This window comes from Delphinus delphis, chromosome 2, assembly GCF_949987515.2.
Source record: "Delphinus delphis chromosome 2, mDelDel1.2, whole genome shotgun sequence".
NCBI classification, from domain to species: Eukaryota; Metazoa; Chordata; class Mammalia; order Artiodactyla; family Delphinidae; genus Delphinus; species Delphinus delphis.
In genome coordinates this window covers 25,850,505-25,870,192 of record NC_082684.1, presented here as the reverse complement: position 1 = coordinate 25,870,192, position 19,688 = coordinate 25,850,505, and the positions used below count along the sequence as shown (strand labels likewise).

Here is a 19,688-nt window from a genome sequence, read left to right as displayed (position 1 = left end):
AGAAACCTGGCCATAGGGTAAAATTTGGGATCTGGATTTAGCCTTAGAAACTCTTAGGAGACTAAGCACATTTCTGAGAAACCATTCCTATCCCTAACAGCACTGCCCAGGACTCTGCAGTTGTTGTTGTTTTTTTAATAAATTTATTTATTTTTGGCTGCATTGGGTCTTCGTTGCTGCGTGCGGGCTTTTCTCTAGTTGCGTCGAGGGGGGCTACTCTTTGTTGCGGTGCGCGGGCTTCTCATTGTGGTGGCTTCTCTTGTTGTGGAGCACGGGCTCTAGGCGCATTGTCTTCAGTAGTTGTGGCATGGGGCTCTCCCTCGCCGGCTCTAGAGCGCAGGCTCAGTAGTTGTGGCGAACGGGCTTAGTTGTTCCGCGGCATGTGGAATCTTCCTGAACCAGGGCTCGAACCCATGTCCCTGGCACTGGCGGGCGGATTCTTAACCACTGCGCCACCAAGGAAGTCTTTCTGCAGTGTTTTGAATAGTGCATCACAGGGGTTAGTTACAATGCCGATCTGGAGTCCGCCACAGGGGTTTGAACCTTGCTTCTATCATTTACTAAGAAGGTGATATTATTGGGCAAATTCTTTGACCCCTTGGTGGGTGCTTTTGTCATCTGTAAAAGTGTGGGGTGTAGGGAGGGGCTACCCACCTCACAGATGTGAGGAGTAAATAAGAATCTAAGGACTTATATTAGGATGAACTACATGAAGTTGCCACTTCTGGGTCAAAAGGGTCAAATGTTGGCAATTTCATGTGGTTCAGCCTAATAAGATGTCTGGTACATGCTAAACACTCAAATATTAGCCCAAAGAAACCTAGCATTTGAGCAACCTGCTACGCCATACTGCTTTTACTAAATGCGAGGCCACTGTGTTCTTTGTTTTTTAGGACTTTTTTTTTGTAAAACTATTTTCACATCCAGTCGAATATTTTGTCTTTTCATCAAACTTTTGAACCTTCCCCCAGATTAAACATGAAGTTTGAAAATAAGGAATTCATTCATTCATGTGTATCCGTCTCCAAGTCAGTAACGACCGCTAATGGGAGCCCTTCCCCTTACCTGGCCAGCTATAATAGCCTCCCGATTAGTCCTGCTATATCTACTCGTTCTCACTCTCTCCTCCCCAAATGCTGTTGGTTATTCTTTTCTTTTTCTAATCAACTTTATTGAGATACAACTTACATAAAATAAACACACCTATTTTAATTGTACAGTTCAATGAGTTTTGACAAATGTATACATCCAGGTAACTACCACCACCATCATGACTTAGAAATTTCTCATCACTCCAATATCCTTCTGTGCACTGCAGGAAAAATAAATATGCTTCAGTGGAAAATAATGCATTGTCTACATACAGTGCATCCTTTTAAGTTATCTGATTCTAGTCTTTCATTGTCTTGGGGCTGTTTTACAACTTTGTAGGTTGTAAGTAACTAATAGCAAAGCAAAATACTTCTTGTCTATATAAATGCAAATTCTGTCCTGTTCTGTGGAGGTTCGATTGACCTCCCTCCCGCTGTGTGGAAGAAATCAGTTTTGTCTTCATTTGTACATTCACTTCAGTATTCCTGACCTATAAAGTTTCTGTTTTTCAATATCTCCTTTGAATTGGCTGTAATACCCTTAACAGTTTTCTCATTAATGAGTTAAATAAAATCTTTCATTTTTACATCTGTAAGAGAGTCATGATTTTATTCGTTTTTGAAAATTATCTTTTAACAGTCCCTTTGTACAGTTAATCCCTACCTCCCTACCCTTGGCTCCTGGTAAGCACTTCTCCACTCTGTCATCATAGGTTAGTCTTGCCTTTTTAGAAGTTTGTATCAGTGTAGTCACATTCACGTATTCTTTTGTTTGGCTTCTTTCTTTGAGCATGGTTTTGAGGTTCATCCATCTAGCTGTAGGTGTCAGTAATTTGTTCCTTTTCACAGCTGAGTAGTATTCATCATATGACCATTCTGCTGCTTTTCCCATTAACTATGATAGCATTTGGATTGTTTCCAGGTTGGGGCTATTACGAATAAAGGAGCTATGAATATTCAAGTGCCAATTCTCTTGTGGACATGCTTTCACTTCTCTTGGGTGAAATTGGTGTCAAAAACCTGCCAAATTGTTTTCTCCAACGGCTGTACCATTTTGCATTCCCACCTTTGGCAACACTTGGTCTTGTAATTTTTTTTTTTTAGTAATCTTTATTTATTTATATATTTATTTTTGACTGTGTTGGGTCTTCGTTTCTGTGCAAGGGCTTTCTCTAGTTGTGGCAAGCGGGGGCCACTCTTCATCGTGGTGTGCGGGCCTCAAGCGGGGGCCACTCTTCATCGCGGTGTGCAGGCCTCTTCACTATCACGGCCTCTCTTGTTGCGGAGCACAGGCTCCAGACGTGCAGGCTCAGTAGTTGTGGCTCACGGGCCTAGCTGCTCCGCGGCATGTGGGATCTTTCCAGACCAGGGCTCGAACCCGTGTCCCCTGCATTAGCAGGCAGATTCTCAACCACTGTGCCACCAGGGAAGCCCTGTAATTCTTCTTCTATTTAGCCATTCTAGAGGGTGGGTGAGTAGTAGAATTTTATTGCAATTTTAATTGGCCTTTCCTTAATGACCAATGATATTGAGCATTTTTGCATGTGTTTATTGGCCATTAGTACACTTCCTTTTGTGAAGTGTCTGTTCAAATCTTCTGCCAATTTTTAATTTCATAATCTTGCCTTATTGAGCTTTAAGGACTCCTTATATATTCTAAACAGAGAGCCTTTGTCGGATATATGTACTCTGGACATTTTATCCCAGTCTGCAAACTACATTGTCTTCTGAAATTTTCATTCTGATAAAGTCCAGTTTATCAGTTTTTTTCAGTCATGCTTTTTGTGTCTGAAGAAATCATTGCCACCTAACCCAAAGTCACCGATTTTCTTTTATATTTTCTCCAAGAAGTTTCATATTTTTTTATTTTTTATGCTCAGGTCTATGATTTGAGTCAACTGTGGTATGTGACGTAAGGTTGAAGGTCCTTTCCCCATTTAATTAACTTGGCACTTTTGTCAAAAATCAGCTAACCATACACATGTGGGTCTATTTCTGGACTCCCTATTCTGTTTCATTGTTCTATATGACTAATCTAATGCCAGTTGCAGTCTTGGGTACTGTAGCTTTGTACAAAGTTTTGAAATCAGGTAGTATAAGTTTCTTTACAAAATTGTTTTGACTATTCTAGGTCCTTTGCATTTCCACATAAATTTTATCAACTTGTCATTGTCTACAAAAAAGCATGCTAATGGGTATTTTTTTTTTAATTTTTAAAAATTTATCTTATTTATTTTTGGCTGCATTGGGTCTTTGTTGCTGCGCATGGTCTTTCTCTCGTTGTGGCGAGCAGGGGCTACTCTTCGTTGTGGTGCATGGGCTTCTCATTGTGGTGGCTTCTCTTGTTGTGGAGCACGGGCTCTAGGCACGCAGGCTTCAGTAGTTGCGGCACGTGGGCTCAGTAGTTGTGGCTCGCGGGCTCTAGAGCGCAGGCTCAGTAGTCGTGGTGCACGGGCTTAGTTGCTCCGCGGCATGTGGGATCTTCCCGGACCTGGGCTCAAACCCGTGTTCCCTGAACTGGCAGGTGGATTCTTAACCACTGCGCCACCAGCAAAGTCCCAAATGGGTATTTATTTTTTCAATGCTTACAACTTTTCACTGGTTTTCCCCGGTGTGTAAGATAAAGTCACCCAGTGCGGCAGCCTCTACCACCTCCTGCTGAGCCCCACTTCACCATTCGTGCATCAACCACACTCTTGCTTTCAGATCCTCCCATCCTTAGAAAAGCTTCCTCTATCACCTCTGTCTAAACCAGACACTGGTTCCAATCTTATCAGGCTCTTTACCTTTCCTTCATGGCACTTAGCAGTTTCTAATACAACATATATGGTTCACGTGCCTGTTTGTTTACAAAAGTAGGAACCATAACTTTCTGTTCGCTGTTATTGGTAATGCTCAGTGCAGTGCCTGGCATGGAAACAGCACTCAGTATTTATTGGTTTAATGAATAGAGGCAGATACAGCTTTCAGAGTATTTTATTGGAGCAAAACAATATATTTCATGGGATGATTCTTAAGTCATCTCAAGTAGTTCCCCTTCAGCTCTTAACCGGCACTCTCAAAATGGACACACCTCCCCCAACCCATCATTTATAGCTTGACAGTCATCCAACAACAACAGCAACGAAAAGTCATCTGGCAAAAAAAGGAGACCAGGGAGGGGTGTGGGTAAGGGAGAGAGTGACATTTTAACACAACACTAAATTTTAAAAGGTTTTATTTATATTTCCCCTTCTCTTTCTCAGATTGTATGAGCATTACAGGACTGGAGAAGGGTTATCACAGCACCTCTTGCAAATTCCAGTTTACAGGAATGAAAAAACATGGGCCAACAAAATATGATCTCGGCTCTCCATAAGCTACTTCTCTATTCTTATTTTCTCTCTTTCCCCCTTCTTAATGTTAGCTACCTTTATCCAGAGAGGGATCATCAAGACTGTTGGTATGCTGGCTGACATGGTGATCTCACCAGTATCCTGTGAAGAACCGTCAAGGATGCTTTTTATCGTTCCAACCATTAATACCACTGAGGTAACAAGACCTAACATCAAGGGGGAAGACAAGTCACCACTCCCCCCTAGTCAGTGATATATCCCACACTTCCTTGGAAGGCCTGGGCCAAACGACAAAGCTTTGCACAAGAAACTCGGGAACTGTGTTGGAAAAAGCAGACACTGAGTGGGCTTAAGGCTCCTTGTGTATGGAAGGATGCACTATCCACGCAGACAGCGACAAGGCAGGACACTTGGCACATCAGGGCACTGCTCCAATTTTTACCTTTCATTCAACCTCCCCGTAACTGCTCCAAAAGAACAGAGCTTTGGGTGTGCTTCATTAAAAACACAGTAAAGGCAGTTTAAGAGCCACTGAATTCTTTATGGTCAGTTTAATAAACTCATCATACCACAAAAAAATCACAGTTTATAAGGCCATTTATCACGTGCACTACACAGTAAACAAGACCTTGCCCACAGCTCCCCCAAGTCAGTCACAAGGATGACTGGGAATGTGATACCTCAGACTCAGCAGAGACATTAGAATAAACATTTCCAATAAGGGCTCAAGCTAGCCCCTTCGGTTTCCTCCCTAGAAAAGGCTCAATCTATAGCAAAAGGTGCTTAAAAAACAGAAGTCACTAGAAATGACAAAAGGGGCAACAGCATTTTCTACACATTAAAAGCAAAGGGATCACTGGCCAGTCCTGGCATTTCCTCTGTATGATAAGGGAGGAAGCCAGCCTTCTAACCCAGCTATCTGGGCACATGGCAAATGGCTAGGAGCCTGAACACTGCATTTCATGTGGATAAAGCTGAAGAGAGAATGGACAAGCTTTTCTTTATGTGGAAGGTGTTTTAATTAACTGGCTTAATGGATTAAGAAAACAGCTGTTCAACAGCCAAGAAGAATCCTTTGATTTTCGTAACTCCCTCTTCATAACTCCTTTGGGCTAAGATGATTTTACCTGTGTGAAGTACTCAGCAGTTCTTGACCTTCATGAAAGTGGACAGAGGAAAACCACAACTTTCCCATTTTTTCTAACCACATGGGTTATAGCAAGTACAGATTAAAACCTATTCTGGCTTACCTAGAACACCAGGAAAGACACCCTGGGAATTAGGGCACAGCAATTCTTTATACAAGAGAACCAGGAGGGACCTCCCTGGCGGTTCAGTGGTTAAGACGCCGCGCTTCCACTGCAGGGGGCGCGGGTTTGATCCGTGGTCGGGGAACTAGGATCCTACATGCCACGTGGCACAGCCAAAAAAAAAAAAGAGAGAGAGAGAACCAGGAGACAGTCAATTGTATTTAACCTTTTCTAGGTGGTTTTGCCACAAATTCATACAAAACAAGAACCCAAATTCTCTTTCTTCACTGCCTATGACATGACTAGAAGTTCTGTGCTGCTGCCCAATCCAGTATGACAAGGGGCCAGAGATCCTCATCAATTTGGAAAGAGGCACATGGGGGAAGAAATAGGGTCTTGGCCTCTGAAAGGGCATCAGGCAAACACGCAGCCCTTAGTAGTTGTGTCGGGTTATTTCTGTTCACCTTCCATGACGACACGCGGAAGAGGGGTGTCTGACCATATGAAATCCTCACCTTATCACGAAAGTTTAAGACAGTGACGAGAAGTTCTTCAAACAAGCAAACAGTACTCTGGGCTCTGGAGACCAGAATGTTTTTTTAAAGGGAAAAAATGTTCCAAAGCAAAGCGAAACGTTTAGTGCTTCAAAGACCCTGCCCCTGAACATTCTCTTTCAGTGCTCTAGAACGTACGCCATATTCTACGGTAAGGCTTTTAAAATAAAGGTGGGAGGAGAATCTGCCACTGCCACCTGATCCATTCTTTGGGTGTGATTTTGATGTCCCCTAGTTATAAACTTCCTGGTTTCTGATGTGATCTGCAGAAAAAGGTGGTATAAACCTGAAATGGATGAAGACAAAGCTAAATAAGAGGGATGAGAAAAAGTAATAAGGATTAGTCACACCTCTATCAACTAACTCTGATGACCAGCCTTGGTAGTAATGGTTAGCTGATGCCTGTTTGAATCCCATCAGATTCTTGAAGTAGGCTGTGTTAAACCATGTACTAAACAATACTTATTTGGCCCAGATTTCTACTCATTCCCAATGACAGTATTTATATACACTTGTGTTTCCCCAAGTGCTTGGTTAAGTAATGATATTTGTGATATGACTGGACCCTAGATTTATATTACAGTTTCAAGAAGAGACAACCAGTGTGTGTAATGTTTTGTCCTCTAGAAAGTAGAGGTCCTAGAGAGATCACAGGAGTTTTCTCTCTTCAAAATAAATCTGTAACTTAACTGCATTTATCCTGAAATAACTGCATAGCAAAGTGATATATATATATATTTAAATGCCCATATTAAGTGACATTTTAAGTTGCAGTGACTTCATGCAAGCCAAAATAAAAGACTGGCCATTAAGTTCATTGCTTTAAGTTTGTGACTTCTGCAAACCCTACATCACTAAATAGTAACTTCAGTGCAAAAGCTCTCTGGTTCTAACGGGGTTCTATGGTGAGGACCTAGATGTGCAGGAAAGGTTAGTAATGTATTTTATTTTACAGGACTAATTACTTAGTTACCACAATCTTTTTTACTTCAACTTGTACATGCTAAATGCAGTCCCGGCATCTCTACTTGGTTCTTTTCACTTTTTTCTATTCTTTAAAAAATTAAAATAAAACCTTGGAATATTTCAAGGGCTTAAGGCTCTCAGATGCTGAGAGTGACCAAAGATAACTTAAGACATGAAAACAAAACTTCACAAACAATAGCATTGCTTACATCCTCCACTACATGTATCTGCACAAAAATACCACAGCTGATGACAAGATGCCCAGGAGAATTTGGACTGAAAATTTTTACCAATAAAAGGAGTGATTTCAAAAATAGAGATGTACAAAACTACTTTCACACAATGTTTTTCCATTCTGTTCCCAGTCCTTCCCCTATAATACTAAAAGACAAGCTGATCTTGGGTATAAAAAAAGTCAAAAGTTCTCTTCACTTAAGCTTTGGTCAACAGAAGAAAGTAAGAACTTTAACATGGTGATTTTCAGATTTGCTCTTTGGTCAAGCAGTATAAAGCTCGCTGAAAGAAATCCCCTTACTTGGTATGAAAACAGAGTCAAAATAGAGGATCCCAGTTTAGCAATAAATAAGTGTTCAGAATTTCTCAGGGAAAAAATAAGGGGTAATGGAAGGAGATGGAGCCCCTAAAAGCCCCAGATGCCAGGTTAGAACTGCATTAGGACATTAAGGATAAAAGAGAAGTAACACTCAGAGTGATTTTTTTTTTTTTTTTTTTTTGCGGTACGCGGGCCTCTCACTGTTGTGGCCTCTCCCGTTGCGGAGCACAGGCTCCGGACGCGCAGGCTCAGCGGCCACGGCTCATGGGCCCAGCCGCTCCGGGGCATGTGGGATCTTCCCGGACTGGGGCATGAACCCACGTCCCCTGCATCGGCAGGCGGACTCTCAACCACTGAGTCACCAGGGAAGCCCCAGAGTGATATTTAAATGGGTCATCTTCTAAAAAGGGTAAGTTAATAAACCTTAATCCTTAAATTAGGAACATGACAAATGATTTCTGAGCGGAGATTTACCAACGTTCTCCTTTATCAGTTGAAACCCTAATATGGACCCAAACCCAGGCAGAGGCTGTCATAGTTTTGAAAAGTAGAAAGCAGTCAGAAGGAGACCACAGACATTCTACAAGGAGCAGTCACCCCTCTCCCCGCCACCCCCGCCCTCACCGCGCAGGAGGGCGCGTCACTCTGTGGAGCAGCTGTGTACACAGAAGAGTGCGGTGTGAGTCGACTTCGGCACCGAGGTCTGACCAGAGGGGGGTGTGGGTGCTTTTAAAACATTTAAGTGTTTTAAACAGGGGGTGGGAGTGTTAGATTCCAGCTTGGGAAGAACCCAGAAACTGGACATGCCCTCAGATGGTGACCATTACGAAGAAACATTTGATGGTGAAGGAAGGTATCATCTGGTGACCAGAACAAAATGGAGTAAGACCAAGCCTTGGAGGCTCCTGGCCAGGGAGGGATATACAATGACAGGGAGTTTCAGCAATGTTAGTGTTTACTACTTTTCTTAAATGGCTAAACTTAAGACACATTAAAACGCTTTGGTTGATTACGTGACTGGTTAAACAAGGATTCCAAGGCTGGCAACCTCTGAGACCTGGACTGGAAGTAAGTGGAAGGCACTTGCTCCCCAGGAAGGAGGGCCAGGTGAGTCTCGAGGCTACAGTGCCAGGGCCAGCAGGAGCTCTGGACGGGCCCACATCTGTGAGGCGGCTGGGAGAGGAAAATGGCCTGCGTGGTTAGCCAGAGACAGGGTAGGGTCAGTGTGATTTCACAAGTAGAATAGTTATAAAATAAAACATTTTTTAATGGACAAAAAAGCAAAGTGAGTCACCTCTGTTTTTAAAGGTGATGTAGCAAAGGAAGGATGTGAAGCAGTTTTCACTATTTACAAAATATCATTTAGATTGGAGGTGGCCACCGTCAGTAGTTGAGGAAATCTCTTGCACAAGAAGTGTGGTTCCTGCAACTGGACTGGAAAGGCCACACACTCTCCTGGGTGAGGGAGAGTTCCTTTAGGGGAGCACCAAAAGGCTCAGTCTTCTGTTTCTTCATATGTAGTCTCGTCAAAGGGCCTGTCCAATAGAGGTACTGACCGATGACGGGAATATTTCAGGTGCAATAGGTCCCCGACTTCATCTATCTCCTTTAAAGCCTAAAATATACAAGACAGAGCAGAGGTTAGTCAGAGCCAGGAGGAGGAAGACACATTTGGTGCTTTATTTTTCTAAAAACAATCATGGCAAGATTATCCTGTGGTGGGACCATGTCCAATGCATTTACTCTGAGAAGACTAGAGTCTAGCAATGGAAAGAGCTGCTTTTTGAGCAAGGACATCAGGCTGACCATGAAGAACAGGTTGTGAAGAGCAGGGATGCAGAATAAAGGGTATAATTCATCAAAATAGGACATGCTGGGACTTCCCTGGTGACGCAGTGGTTAAGAATCCGCCTGCCAATGCAGGGGATTGGCAGGGGACAGAGGTTCGAGCCCTGGTCCAGGAAGATCCCACATGCCGTGGAGCAACTAAGCCCGTGTGCCACAACTAATGAGCCTGTGCTCTAGCGTCCGAGAGCCACAAGTACTGAGCTTGTGCGCCACAACTACTGAAGCCCACATGCCTAGAGCTGGTGCTCCACAACAAGGGAAGCCACCACAATGAGAAGCCTGCGCACCGCAACGAAGAGTAGCCCCCGCCTGCCGCAACTAGAGAAAGCCCGCGCGCAGCAACAAAGACCCAACGCAGCCATAAATAAATAAATAAATATTTTTTAAAAAGAGAAAGAGCATTTTAATATTTTTAAAAAATATATGACATGCTTGGAAGAAGAAGGAATATGTATCCTGAATTTGCCAGGCTGGCTATAATTTGTCATTTCTCCTTTTACCCTCCAGTACTTGCTCTTTCTGTTATCACACTACCAAAAAAGTGAGAAGTCTGCACTGGGATGCTTCCTAGATGCAAGATGAAGAGAGTCCCCAAAGTGGGCTGCTGTGCAGACTTAGTAAGAAAAAGTGGAAGCCAGCAAGGAAAGAAACAGAGCCAGCATTTAAACTCAGGTTTGATTTAAAACCCCCAAATCCTACCATTGAGAGATTATCTTGTCTTTCCATCAAAACTCTCTCAGTATAACTTTCTTTTCTATAAAACCTGCTCTTTTATTTTTCAAATATGTTTCTTATAAAAATTAAAACACTAAGACAAGTGATGAAAAGTCTCTTCCTGATTGCAATACTAGCCCTACCTGGTAATCTGTGTGTGGTTTCTTATATGTACTTAAAAACAAACAAACAAAACCCAACTCCTGGTTGAAGTATACATACATACAGCAAAGTACACAACTCATGGTTCACACAGTTAACGTTCCAAAAAGCAGCACACAGAGAGTCAGAGTAGAGAATGACAATATAAGAAAGGCATATATGTTCAGAACTTCTTAGAAAATGTTTAATGGAAGGACAAGGAAATTCCAAGCCCCAGATACCTCTCAGAAAAATCCATGGAAGATAGCAAAAATTTTGGAATCCTAGATTCTAAGGCTTTCTAATAAAAGCACCTGGCTCAGGTCACAGAATGCATTTTCAGGTCATGGCAGTTCTCCAGCCCTGTTATTCACTCCCCAAGCACATGTGGATGTTGCCTAGTGGGTCTAATAGGCCTCAGCTCTGGAGACAATGGCTCTGTCTAGGACACCATCTCATTAGACTAAGAAAGGGTAATGTGGGCAGTAGAAGCCCTATTGCCTAAGTCTGACTCTCCAAATTTCCGTCACATCATATAAATCTTCTGTCCACTCTCATGGTTGTAATCCCATATGAAAATGTACATCTTCTAGTTCAGAAAAGGGAATCAGTTGATTATCAGTAAATAGACACATATACCTGTTCCTAAATTTAACTTTAAAAAAATCAGTGTTTGTAGAGAGGAAAAAGAAACACCAATAAATATTATTCCTTATTTATTCTAGCATAAGAAAAAAGTACTCTTCACTCCAAATGTGAAAAATATAAAAAGCAAATAAGAGCTGGACTTCAACATGCTATCTGAACAGTGGTACCTTTGAGAAGAGGTTTAATTAAAAACTCCATATAGAAACAATTTAAGATTGAATTTCAGCTGAGCGAACCCATTAACTGTTTATTCCCCTGACCTCTGATACAGGATTTATTAATTTAAAACAATACATGACTTGCTAAGATCACAAAGTAAAGGATATTCAGAAGAACATGATATTTTTCATCAATTAAAAAAGAAAATGAATAGAGACAGAAAAAAAGCCACAGTAGCCCAAAGGGATCTAGATAACAAGATTATGACTGATACCACACCAACTATCTCAGATGAATGGGTTTTATTTATATAAAAGGCAAAATTATGCGACTTCCCTGGTAGTCCAGTGGTTAAGACTCTGTGCTTCTAATGCAGGGTGCCTGAGTTCAATCCCTGGACGGGGAACTAGATCCCACGTGCCACAACTAAAAGAGCCCACGTGCCACAACTAAACATCCCGCACGCCGCAACGAAGATGCCGTGTGCCGCAACTAAAGACTTGGTGCAGCCAAATAAATAAATAAATAAATATTAAAAAGGAAAAAAAGAGATAAAATTGTAACTAGAAACTGCTGGTCATGATGTGGGGTTACCTGGTTAGATTAGGAATAATGAAGCATTACAAGTACCAACTGTTAACAAATAGTCTACACTTACACTGAACCTCCAGATCACAGGGTAAGATGGGTTCTTAGGGAAAAAACATGTTAATTTAGGGTTGAGTATGGCCCTTGAATAAGAGAATATTCTCGGATACTTGTGCACCCCTGAGCTAATAAGCTTGCTCTTCTTCTTTTAAAAAATAATAGCTTTATTGAGATACAATTCACATGCCAAAAAATTCATCTTTTTAAAAGTTTACAATTCAGTGCTTCTGAGTATATTCACAAAGTTGTCAACTTTCATCACTATCTAATCTTAAAGCATTATCACCTCAAAAAATAAACCCCATACTCATATCCTCATTCCTCCTTTCCTAAGCCCTGACAACCAGCAATCTATTTTCTGACCCAATGACTTTGTTTATTTCAGACATTTCATATAGATGTGGTCTTCTGTGTCTTCTTTCACTTGGCATAATGTTTTCAAGGCTCATCCATGTTGTAAGGGTACAAATTCATTCGTTTGCATGTGGTTATCCAGCTGTATAGAACCACTAGTTGAAGAGACTATACTTTCCCCATTAACTAGTCTTAGCCCCTTGTTGAAAATCAATTAGCCATAGATGTCTGGGTTTATTTCTTGACTCTTAATTCTATTCCATTGGTCTATAAGTCTATCTTTATGCTAGTACTCTGCTGTTTCAATTACTGTAGCTTTGAAGTAAGTTTTAAAATCAGGAAATTTGAGTCCCCCAACTTCTATTTTCTTTTTCAACATTGTTTTGGCTATCTGGGGCCCCCTACAATTCCATATGAATTTGATGATCAGCTCTTCTACTTCTTCCAAAAAAAAAGCCATTGTAATTTTGATACGGATTGCAATGGATCCACAGATCTTGCTGTACTCCATATTAACAATACTAAATCTTCCAGCCCATGAACATAGGGTATCTTTCCATTTATTTAAATTTTCTTTCATTTCTTTCAGCAATGTTTCATAGCAATATGCAAGTCTTTCACCTCCCCTGGTTAAATTTATTCCGAGGTAGTATATTCTTTTGAATGCTCTCATAAATGAAATATTAATTTCCTTTACATGTGTTTACTGCCGGTGTATAGAAATACACTAATTTTTGTGTCTTTTACTCTGCAATTTTGCTGAATATATTTATTAGCTCTAGCAGATTAGTTTTTTGTGTGTGAATTGTATAGCATTTTCTATATACAGAATCATGTCATGGGGCCCATTAATAAATGAAAGTTCATTTTTATCTCATAATTTTCATGTTTACTTCCATAAAAAAATCATAAGACAAAAGTCATAAGACAAAATCATAAGACATAAAAAAATCATAAGACAAATCATAAGGTTTGTTGACTTCAACAAACCTGTGGTTTCATAAAATGCACTTTATGCTTAAAAAAACCTAAATGGGGCTTCCCTCGTGGCGCAGTGGTTGAGAATCCACCTGCCAATGCAGGAGATGTGGGTTCGAGTCCTGGCCCTGGAGGGTCCCACATGCCGTGGAGCAACTAAGCCCGTGAGCCACAACTACTGAGCCCACATGCCACAACTACTGAAGCCTGTGTGCCTAGAGCCCGTGCTCTGCAACAAGAGAAGCCACTGCAGCGAAGAGTAGCCCCCGCTCACACAACTAGAGAAAGCCCACGCTCAGCAGTGAAGACCCAACGCAGCCAAAAATAAATAGATAAATAAATAAACAAATAAATTAAAAAAAAAAACCTAAATGGAAGGCAAAGTCAAATAATCCTGCAAGTGGATCTTATGAGAAAAATATTAGCACTCTCAACTGGTAAACACGTTTGTTGGCAACAGAAATCTAACAAGATATACTGGTTACATCTAAATTATTTCTCTCTTTTTTTTAAAAAATTATTTATTTATTTGGCTGGGCCAGGTCTTTAGTTGTGGCATGCAGGATCTTCATTGCAGCATGTGGTCTCTTAGTTGTGGCATGCTGGATCTAGTTCCCTGACCAGGGATTGAACACAGGCCCCCTGAATTGGGAGTGTGGAGTCTTAACCGCTTAACCAGGGAAGTGCCTAAATGATTTCTTGAATGTGTACAGTTATCAGGAGTAAAAACTGTTAGAAAACACAGTGAATTACTATAGCCATTGCATTTAATGACACAGATATTTTTTAAAAGGTGTGCTGGGCTTCCCTGGTGGCGTAGTGGTTGAGAGTCCGCCTGCCGATGCAGGGGACACGGGTTCGTGCCCCGGTCTGGGAAGATCCCACATGCTGCAGAGCAGCTAGGCCCGTGAGCCATGGCCGCTGAGCCTGCACGTCTGGAGCCTGTGCGCCGCAATGGGAGAGGCCACAACAGTGAGAGGCCCGCGTACCGCAAAAAAAAAAAAATAGAAAAAGAAAAAGAAAAAAAGGTGTGCTGAAACTCCTAAACACCCAAATAAAGTAGAGTGGAAGAAAAGTTGATATTGCTGGGTTAAAAAATAATCAATGAAGAAATTCACCAGTAAGATTTTTGAGTAAAGGGAAAATCTATTGGAAAAAAATCCAAAAGGTATAATCAAGATAAAAAAGAAGAAAAACAAAGATACAGTATCAATAAACTGAATTCAATTTCAGTGTCAGAAGAAGATTAAGAATATACTCATACTGGTAGGAGTTTTGCTATGAAGAAATAGGGAAGAAAAATCAAAATCTTTAGCAGTTAAGAAAATTAAAATGTCAATTAAACTTTTAAAAACATACATTCATAATATTCTTTAAGATTAGTAGCTCTCCAATGAATTAATATTATGATATTTCTATCAACTAATTTTATGCAAATATGTTCTAGAGCTCTATAAACTCTCAGAAAGTAATACTTATGTAATATAAAGTCTGAAATCTTGAAGATGTTAGAGACAAGATGGTGGAATAGAAGGACTTGAGTTCACCCCCTCTCACGAAAACACCAAAATCACAAGTAACTGCTGAACAACCATTGACAAAAAACACTGGAACCTGCTAAAAAAGATATTCTACATCCAAAGACAAAGAAAAGGCCACAATGAGATGGTAGGAGGGGTGCATTCACGATATAATCAAATCCCATACCCACCGGGTGGGTGACCCACAAACTGGAAAATAATTACATGGTAGAGGTTCTCCCACAAGAATGAGAGTTCTGAGCCCCACATCAGGCATCCCGGCCTGAGGGTCTGGCATCGGAAGGAGGAGCCCCCAGAGCATTTGGCTTTGAAGGCCAGTGGGGCTTGATCACAGGAACTCCACAGGACTGAGGGAAACAGAAACTCCACTCTTGGAAGGCACACACAGGACACAAGGGAAAAAGCAGTGACTACATAGGAGCCAGGGCCAGACCTACATGTTGGTCTCGGAGGGTCGCTTGGGGAGGTGGGGGGGCGGATGTGGCCCACTGTGGGGACAAGGTTACTGGTGGTGGAAGTACTGGGGAGTACTCATTGGCATGAGCTCTCTGGGAGTCTGCCATTTTGACACCAAGACCTGGCCCTACTCAACAGCCTGTAGGGTCCAGTGCTGGAATGCCTAAGCCCAAACAACCAACACAGCGAGAACACAGCCCCAACCATCAGCAGACAGGCTGCCTAAAGTCTTCCTGGGCCCACAGCTGCCTCTAAACACACCCCTTGACATGGCCCTGTCCACCAGAGGGACAAGACCCAGCTCTACCCACCAGTGGGTAGGCACCAGTCCCTCCCACCAGGAGGCCTGCACAAGCCTCTAGACCAGCCTCACCCACCAAGGGGCAGACACCAGAAGGAAGAGGAACTACAACCCTGCAGCCTGTGGAATGGAGACTGCAAACACAGAAAGTTAGACAAAATGAGACGGCAGAGGAATATGTTCCACAGAAGGAACAAGATAAAAACCCCAGAAGAACAACTAAGTCAAGTGGAGATAGGCAATCTACCTGAAAAAGAATGGAGGCACAGACCGAGAAGGTACAAGAAATGTATTACAAAGAGCTAGAAGATATAAAGAACAAACAAACATAGTTGAACAAAACAATAACTGAAATGAAAAATACACTAGGAGGAATCTATAACAGAATAAATGAGGCAGAAGAACAGATAAGTGAGCTGGAAGACAGAATGGTGGAAATCACTGCAGCAGAACAGAATAAAGAAAAAAGAATGAAAAGAAATAAGGACAGTTTCAGAGACCTCTGGAACAACATTAAACATTAAACCAACATTCGCATTACAGGGATCCCAGAAGGAGAAGAGAGAGAGATAGGGCCTAAGAAAATACGTGAAGAGATAATAGCTAAAAACTTCCCTAACACGGGGGAAAAAACAGTCACCCAACTCCAGGAAGTGCAGAGTCCCATACAGCATAAAACCAAGGAGGAACATGCTGAGTCACATATTAATCAAATTGACAAAAATTAAAGGCAAAGAGAAAATATTAAAAGCAACAAGGGAAAAGCAACAAATAACATACAAGGGAATCTCCATAAGGTTATAAGCTGATTTTTTCACCAGAAACTCTGCAGGGTAGAAGGAAGTGGCACAATGTATTTAAAGTGATGAAAGGGAAAAACCTACAACCAAGAATACTCTACACAGCTAGGCTCTCATTCAGTTTTGACGGAGAAATCAAAAGCTTTACAGACAAGCAAAAGCTGACAGAATTCAGCACCACCAAACCAGGTTTACGACAATTGCATAAGGAACTTCTCTAGGTTGAAAATAAAAGGCCACAATTAGAAACAAGAAAATTACAAATGGGAAAGCTCACTGGTAAAGGCAAACATACAGTAAAGGTAGGAAATCATCCACACACAAATACGATATCAAAACCAACAATCACGAAGAGAGTACAAATGCAGGATATTGGAAATGCATTTGAAATTAAGAGACCAGCAACTTATAACAATCTTGTATGTAGACAGACTGCTATACCAAAACCTCATGGTAACTGCAAACCAAAAATCTACAATAGGTACACACAAACAAAAAAGAAAGGAATCCAAATACAACACTAAAGATAGTCATCAAATAACAAGAGAACAGAAGAGGAAGGGAAGAAAAAAGACCTGTGAAAACAAATCCAAAACAATTAACATAATGGTAATAAAAACATACATATGGGTAATTACCTTAAATGTAAATGGATTAAATGTTCCAACCAAAAGACACAGACTGGCTGAATGGATACAAAAACAATACTCATATACATGTTGTCTACAAGAGACCCACTTCAGATCTAGGGATGTATACAGAGTGAAAGTGAGGGGATGGAAAAAGGTATTCCATACAAATGGAATTCAAAAGAAAGCTGGAGTAGCAATACTCATATCAGACAAAATAGACTTTAAAGACTGTTACAAGAGACAAAGGAGGACACTACATAATAATCAAGGGATCAATCAAAGAAGAAGATATAACAATTAGAAATATATATGCACACAACATAGGAGCACCCCAATATATAAGGCAAATGCTAACAGCCATAAAAGGGGAAGTCAACAATAACACGATGATAGTGGGGGAACTTTAACACCCCACTTACATCAATGAACAGATCATCCAGACAAAAAATCAATAAGGAAACACAGGCCTTAAATGACACATTGGATTTGATGGACTTAATTGATATTTATAGAGCATTCCACCTGAAAGCAGCAGAATACACATTCTTTTCAGGTGCACATGGAACATTTCTCCAGGATAGATCACATGCTGGACCACAAAGCAAGCCTCAGTAAATTTAAGAAAACTGAAATCAAAGTATCTTTTCCGACCACAATGCTATGAGATTAGAAGTCAATTACAAGAAAATAAACTGTAAAGAACACAAATAATTGGAGGCTAAACTATATGCTACTAAACAAGCAATGGATCACTGAAGAAATCAAAGAGGAAATCAAAAAATACCTAGAGACAAATGAAAACATGATGATCCAAAACCTATGGGACACAGCAAAAGCAGTTCTAAGAGGGAACTTTATAGCAATACAAGCTTACCTCAGGAAATAAGAAAAATCTCAAAGAAACAACCTAACCTAACACCTAAAGCAACTAGAGAAAGAACAAACAAAACCCTAAGTTAGTAGAAGAAATCATAAAGATCAGAGCATAAATAAATGAAATACAGACTAAAAAAGACAATAGAAAAGATCAATGAAACTAAAAGCTGGTTCTTTGAAAAGATAAACAAAATTGATAAACCTTTAGACAGACTCATCAAGAAGAAAGGGAGAGGGCTCAAATCAATAAAATTAGAAATGAAAAGGGAGAAGTTACAACTGACACCACAGAAATACAAAGGACCATAAGAGACTACTACAAGCAACTATATGCCAATAAAATGACAACCTAAAATAAATGGACAAATTCCAAAAAGGTACCATCTCCCAAGACCGATTCAGGAAGAAACAGAAAATATGAACCGACCAATCACAAGTACTGAAATTGAAACTGATAGCAGTTAACTAATTTCCCAAACTAATTTCCAATAAACTAATTTCCAAAACACCCAACAGGGACTTCTCTGGTGGTCCAGTGTTGAGACTCCGCACTTCCAACGCAGGGGGTGTGGGTTTGATCCCTGGTCGAGGAACTAGGATCTCACATGCCATGCAGCGTGGCCAAAAAATAAATAAATAAAAATAAAAATACTTTGTGTGTGTGTGTGTATAAAAACTCCCAACAAACAGAAGTCCAGGACCAGATGGCTTTGCAGGTGAATTCTATCAAACATTTAGAGAAGAGTTAACACCTATCCTTCTGAAACTATTCCCAAAAATTGCAAAGTAAGGAACACTCCCTAACTCATTCTATAAGGCCACTATCACCCTGATACCAAAACCACACAACAATACCACAATGGAAGAAAATTACAGGCCAGTAACACTGATGAACATGGTCGCAAAAATCCTCAACAAAATACTAGCAAACTGAATCCAATGATACATTAAAAGGATCATACACCATGACCAAGTGAGATTTATCCCAGGGATACAAGAATTTTTCAATGTCCGCAAATCAATCAGTGTGATACACCACATTAACAAATTGAAGAATAAAAACTATATGATCATTTCAATAGATGCAGAATTTTGACAAAATTCAACACCCATTTATGATAAAAACTCTCCAGAAAGTGAGCATAGAGGGAACCTACTTCTGGGAGTTGCCTGGTGGCCTAGTGGTTAGGATTCAGTGCTATCACTGCAGTGGCCTGGGCTTGATCCCTGATTGGGGAACTGAGATCCCACAAGCCACGTAGTGCAGCCAAAAGAAGAGGGAACCTACCTCAACATAGTAAAGCCCATATATGACAAACCCACAGCTAACATCATACTCAATGGTGAAAAGTTGAAAGCATTTCCTCTAAGATCAGTAACAAGACAATGATGTCCACTCTTGCCACTTTTATTCAACATAGTTTTGGAAGTCCTAGACACAGAAATCAGAGAAGAAAACGAAATAAAAGGAATCCAAATTGGAAAAGAAGTAAAACTGTCACTGTTTGCAGATGACATGATACTATACATAGAAAATCCTAAAGATGTTACCAGAAAACTACTAGAGCTCATCAATGTATTTGGTAAAGTTGCAGGATACAAAATTAATACACAGAAATCTGTTGCATTCCTATACACTAACACCAAAAGATCAGAAAGAGAAATTAAGGAAACAATCCCATTTGCCATCACATCAAAAAGAATAAAATACCTAGGAATAAACCTTCCTACGGAGACAGAAGACCTGTACTCTGAAAACTATATGATGCTGATGAAAGAAATCAAAGATGACACAGACAGATGGAAAGATAAACCATGTTCTTGGATTGGAAGAATCAATACT

General features: G+C 40.7%; 1 protein-coding gene across 1 annotated transcript in view; it reads right to left on the bottom strand.

The window, feature by feature from the left end:
- Positions 1-8,379: 8,379 nt before the first annotated feature.
- The window catches only part of SPTLC2 (serine palmitoyltransferase long chain base subunit 2), a 112,620-nt gene continuing 101,311 nt past the window's right edge, over positions 8,380-19,688 (bottom strand). The window contains exon 12 of the mRNA XM_060004119.1: positions 8,380-9,364. Coding sequence (XP_059860102.1) covers positions 9,245-9,364 — 120 coding nt within the window. The 3' untranslated portion in view covers positions 8,380-9,244. The remainder of the gene's footprint in view (positions 9,365-19,688) is intronic.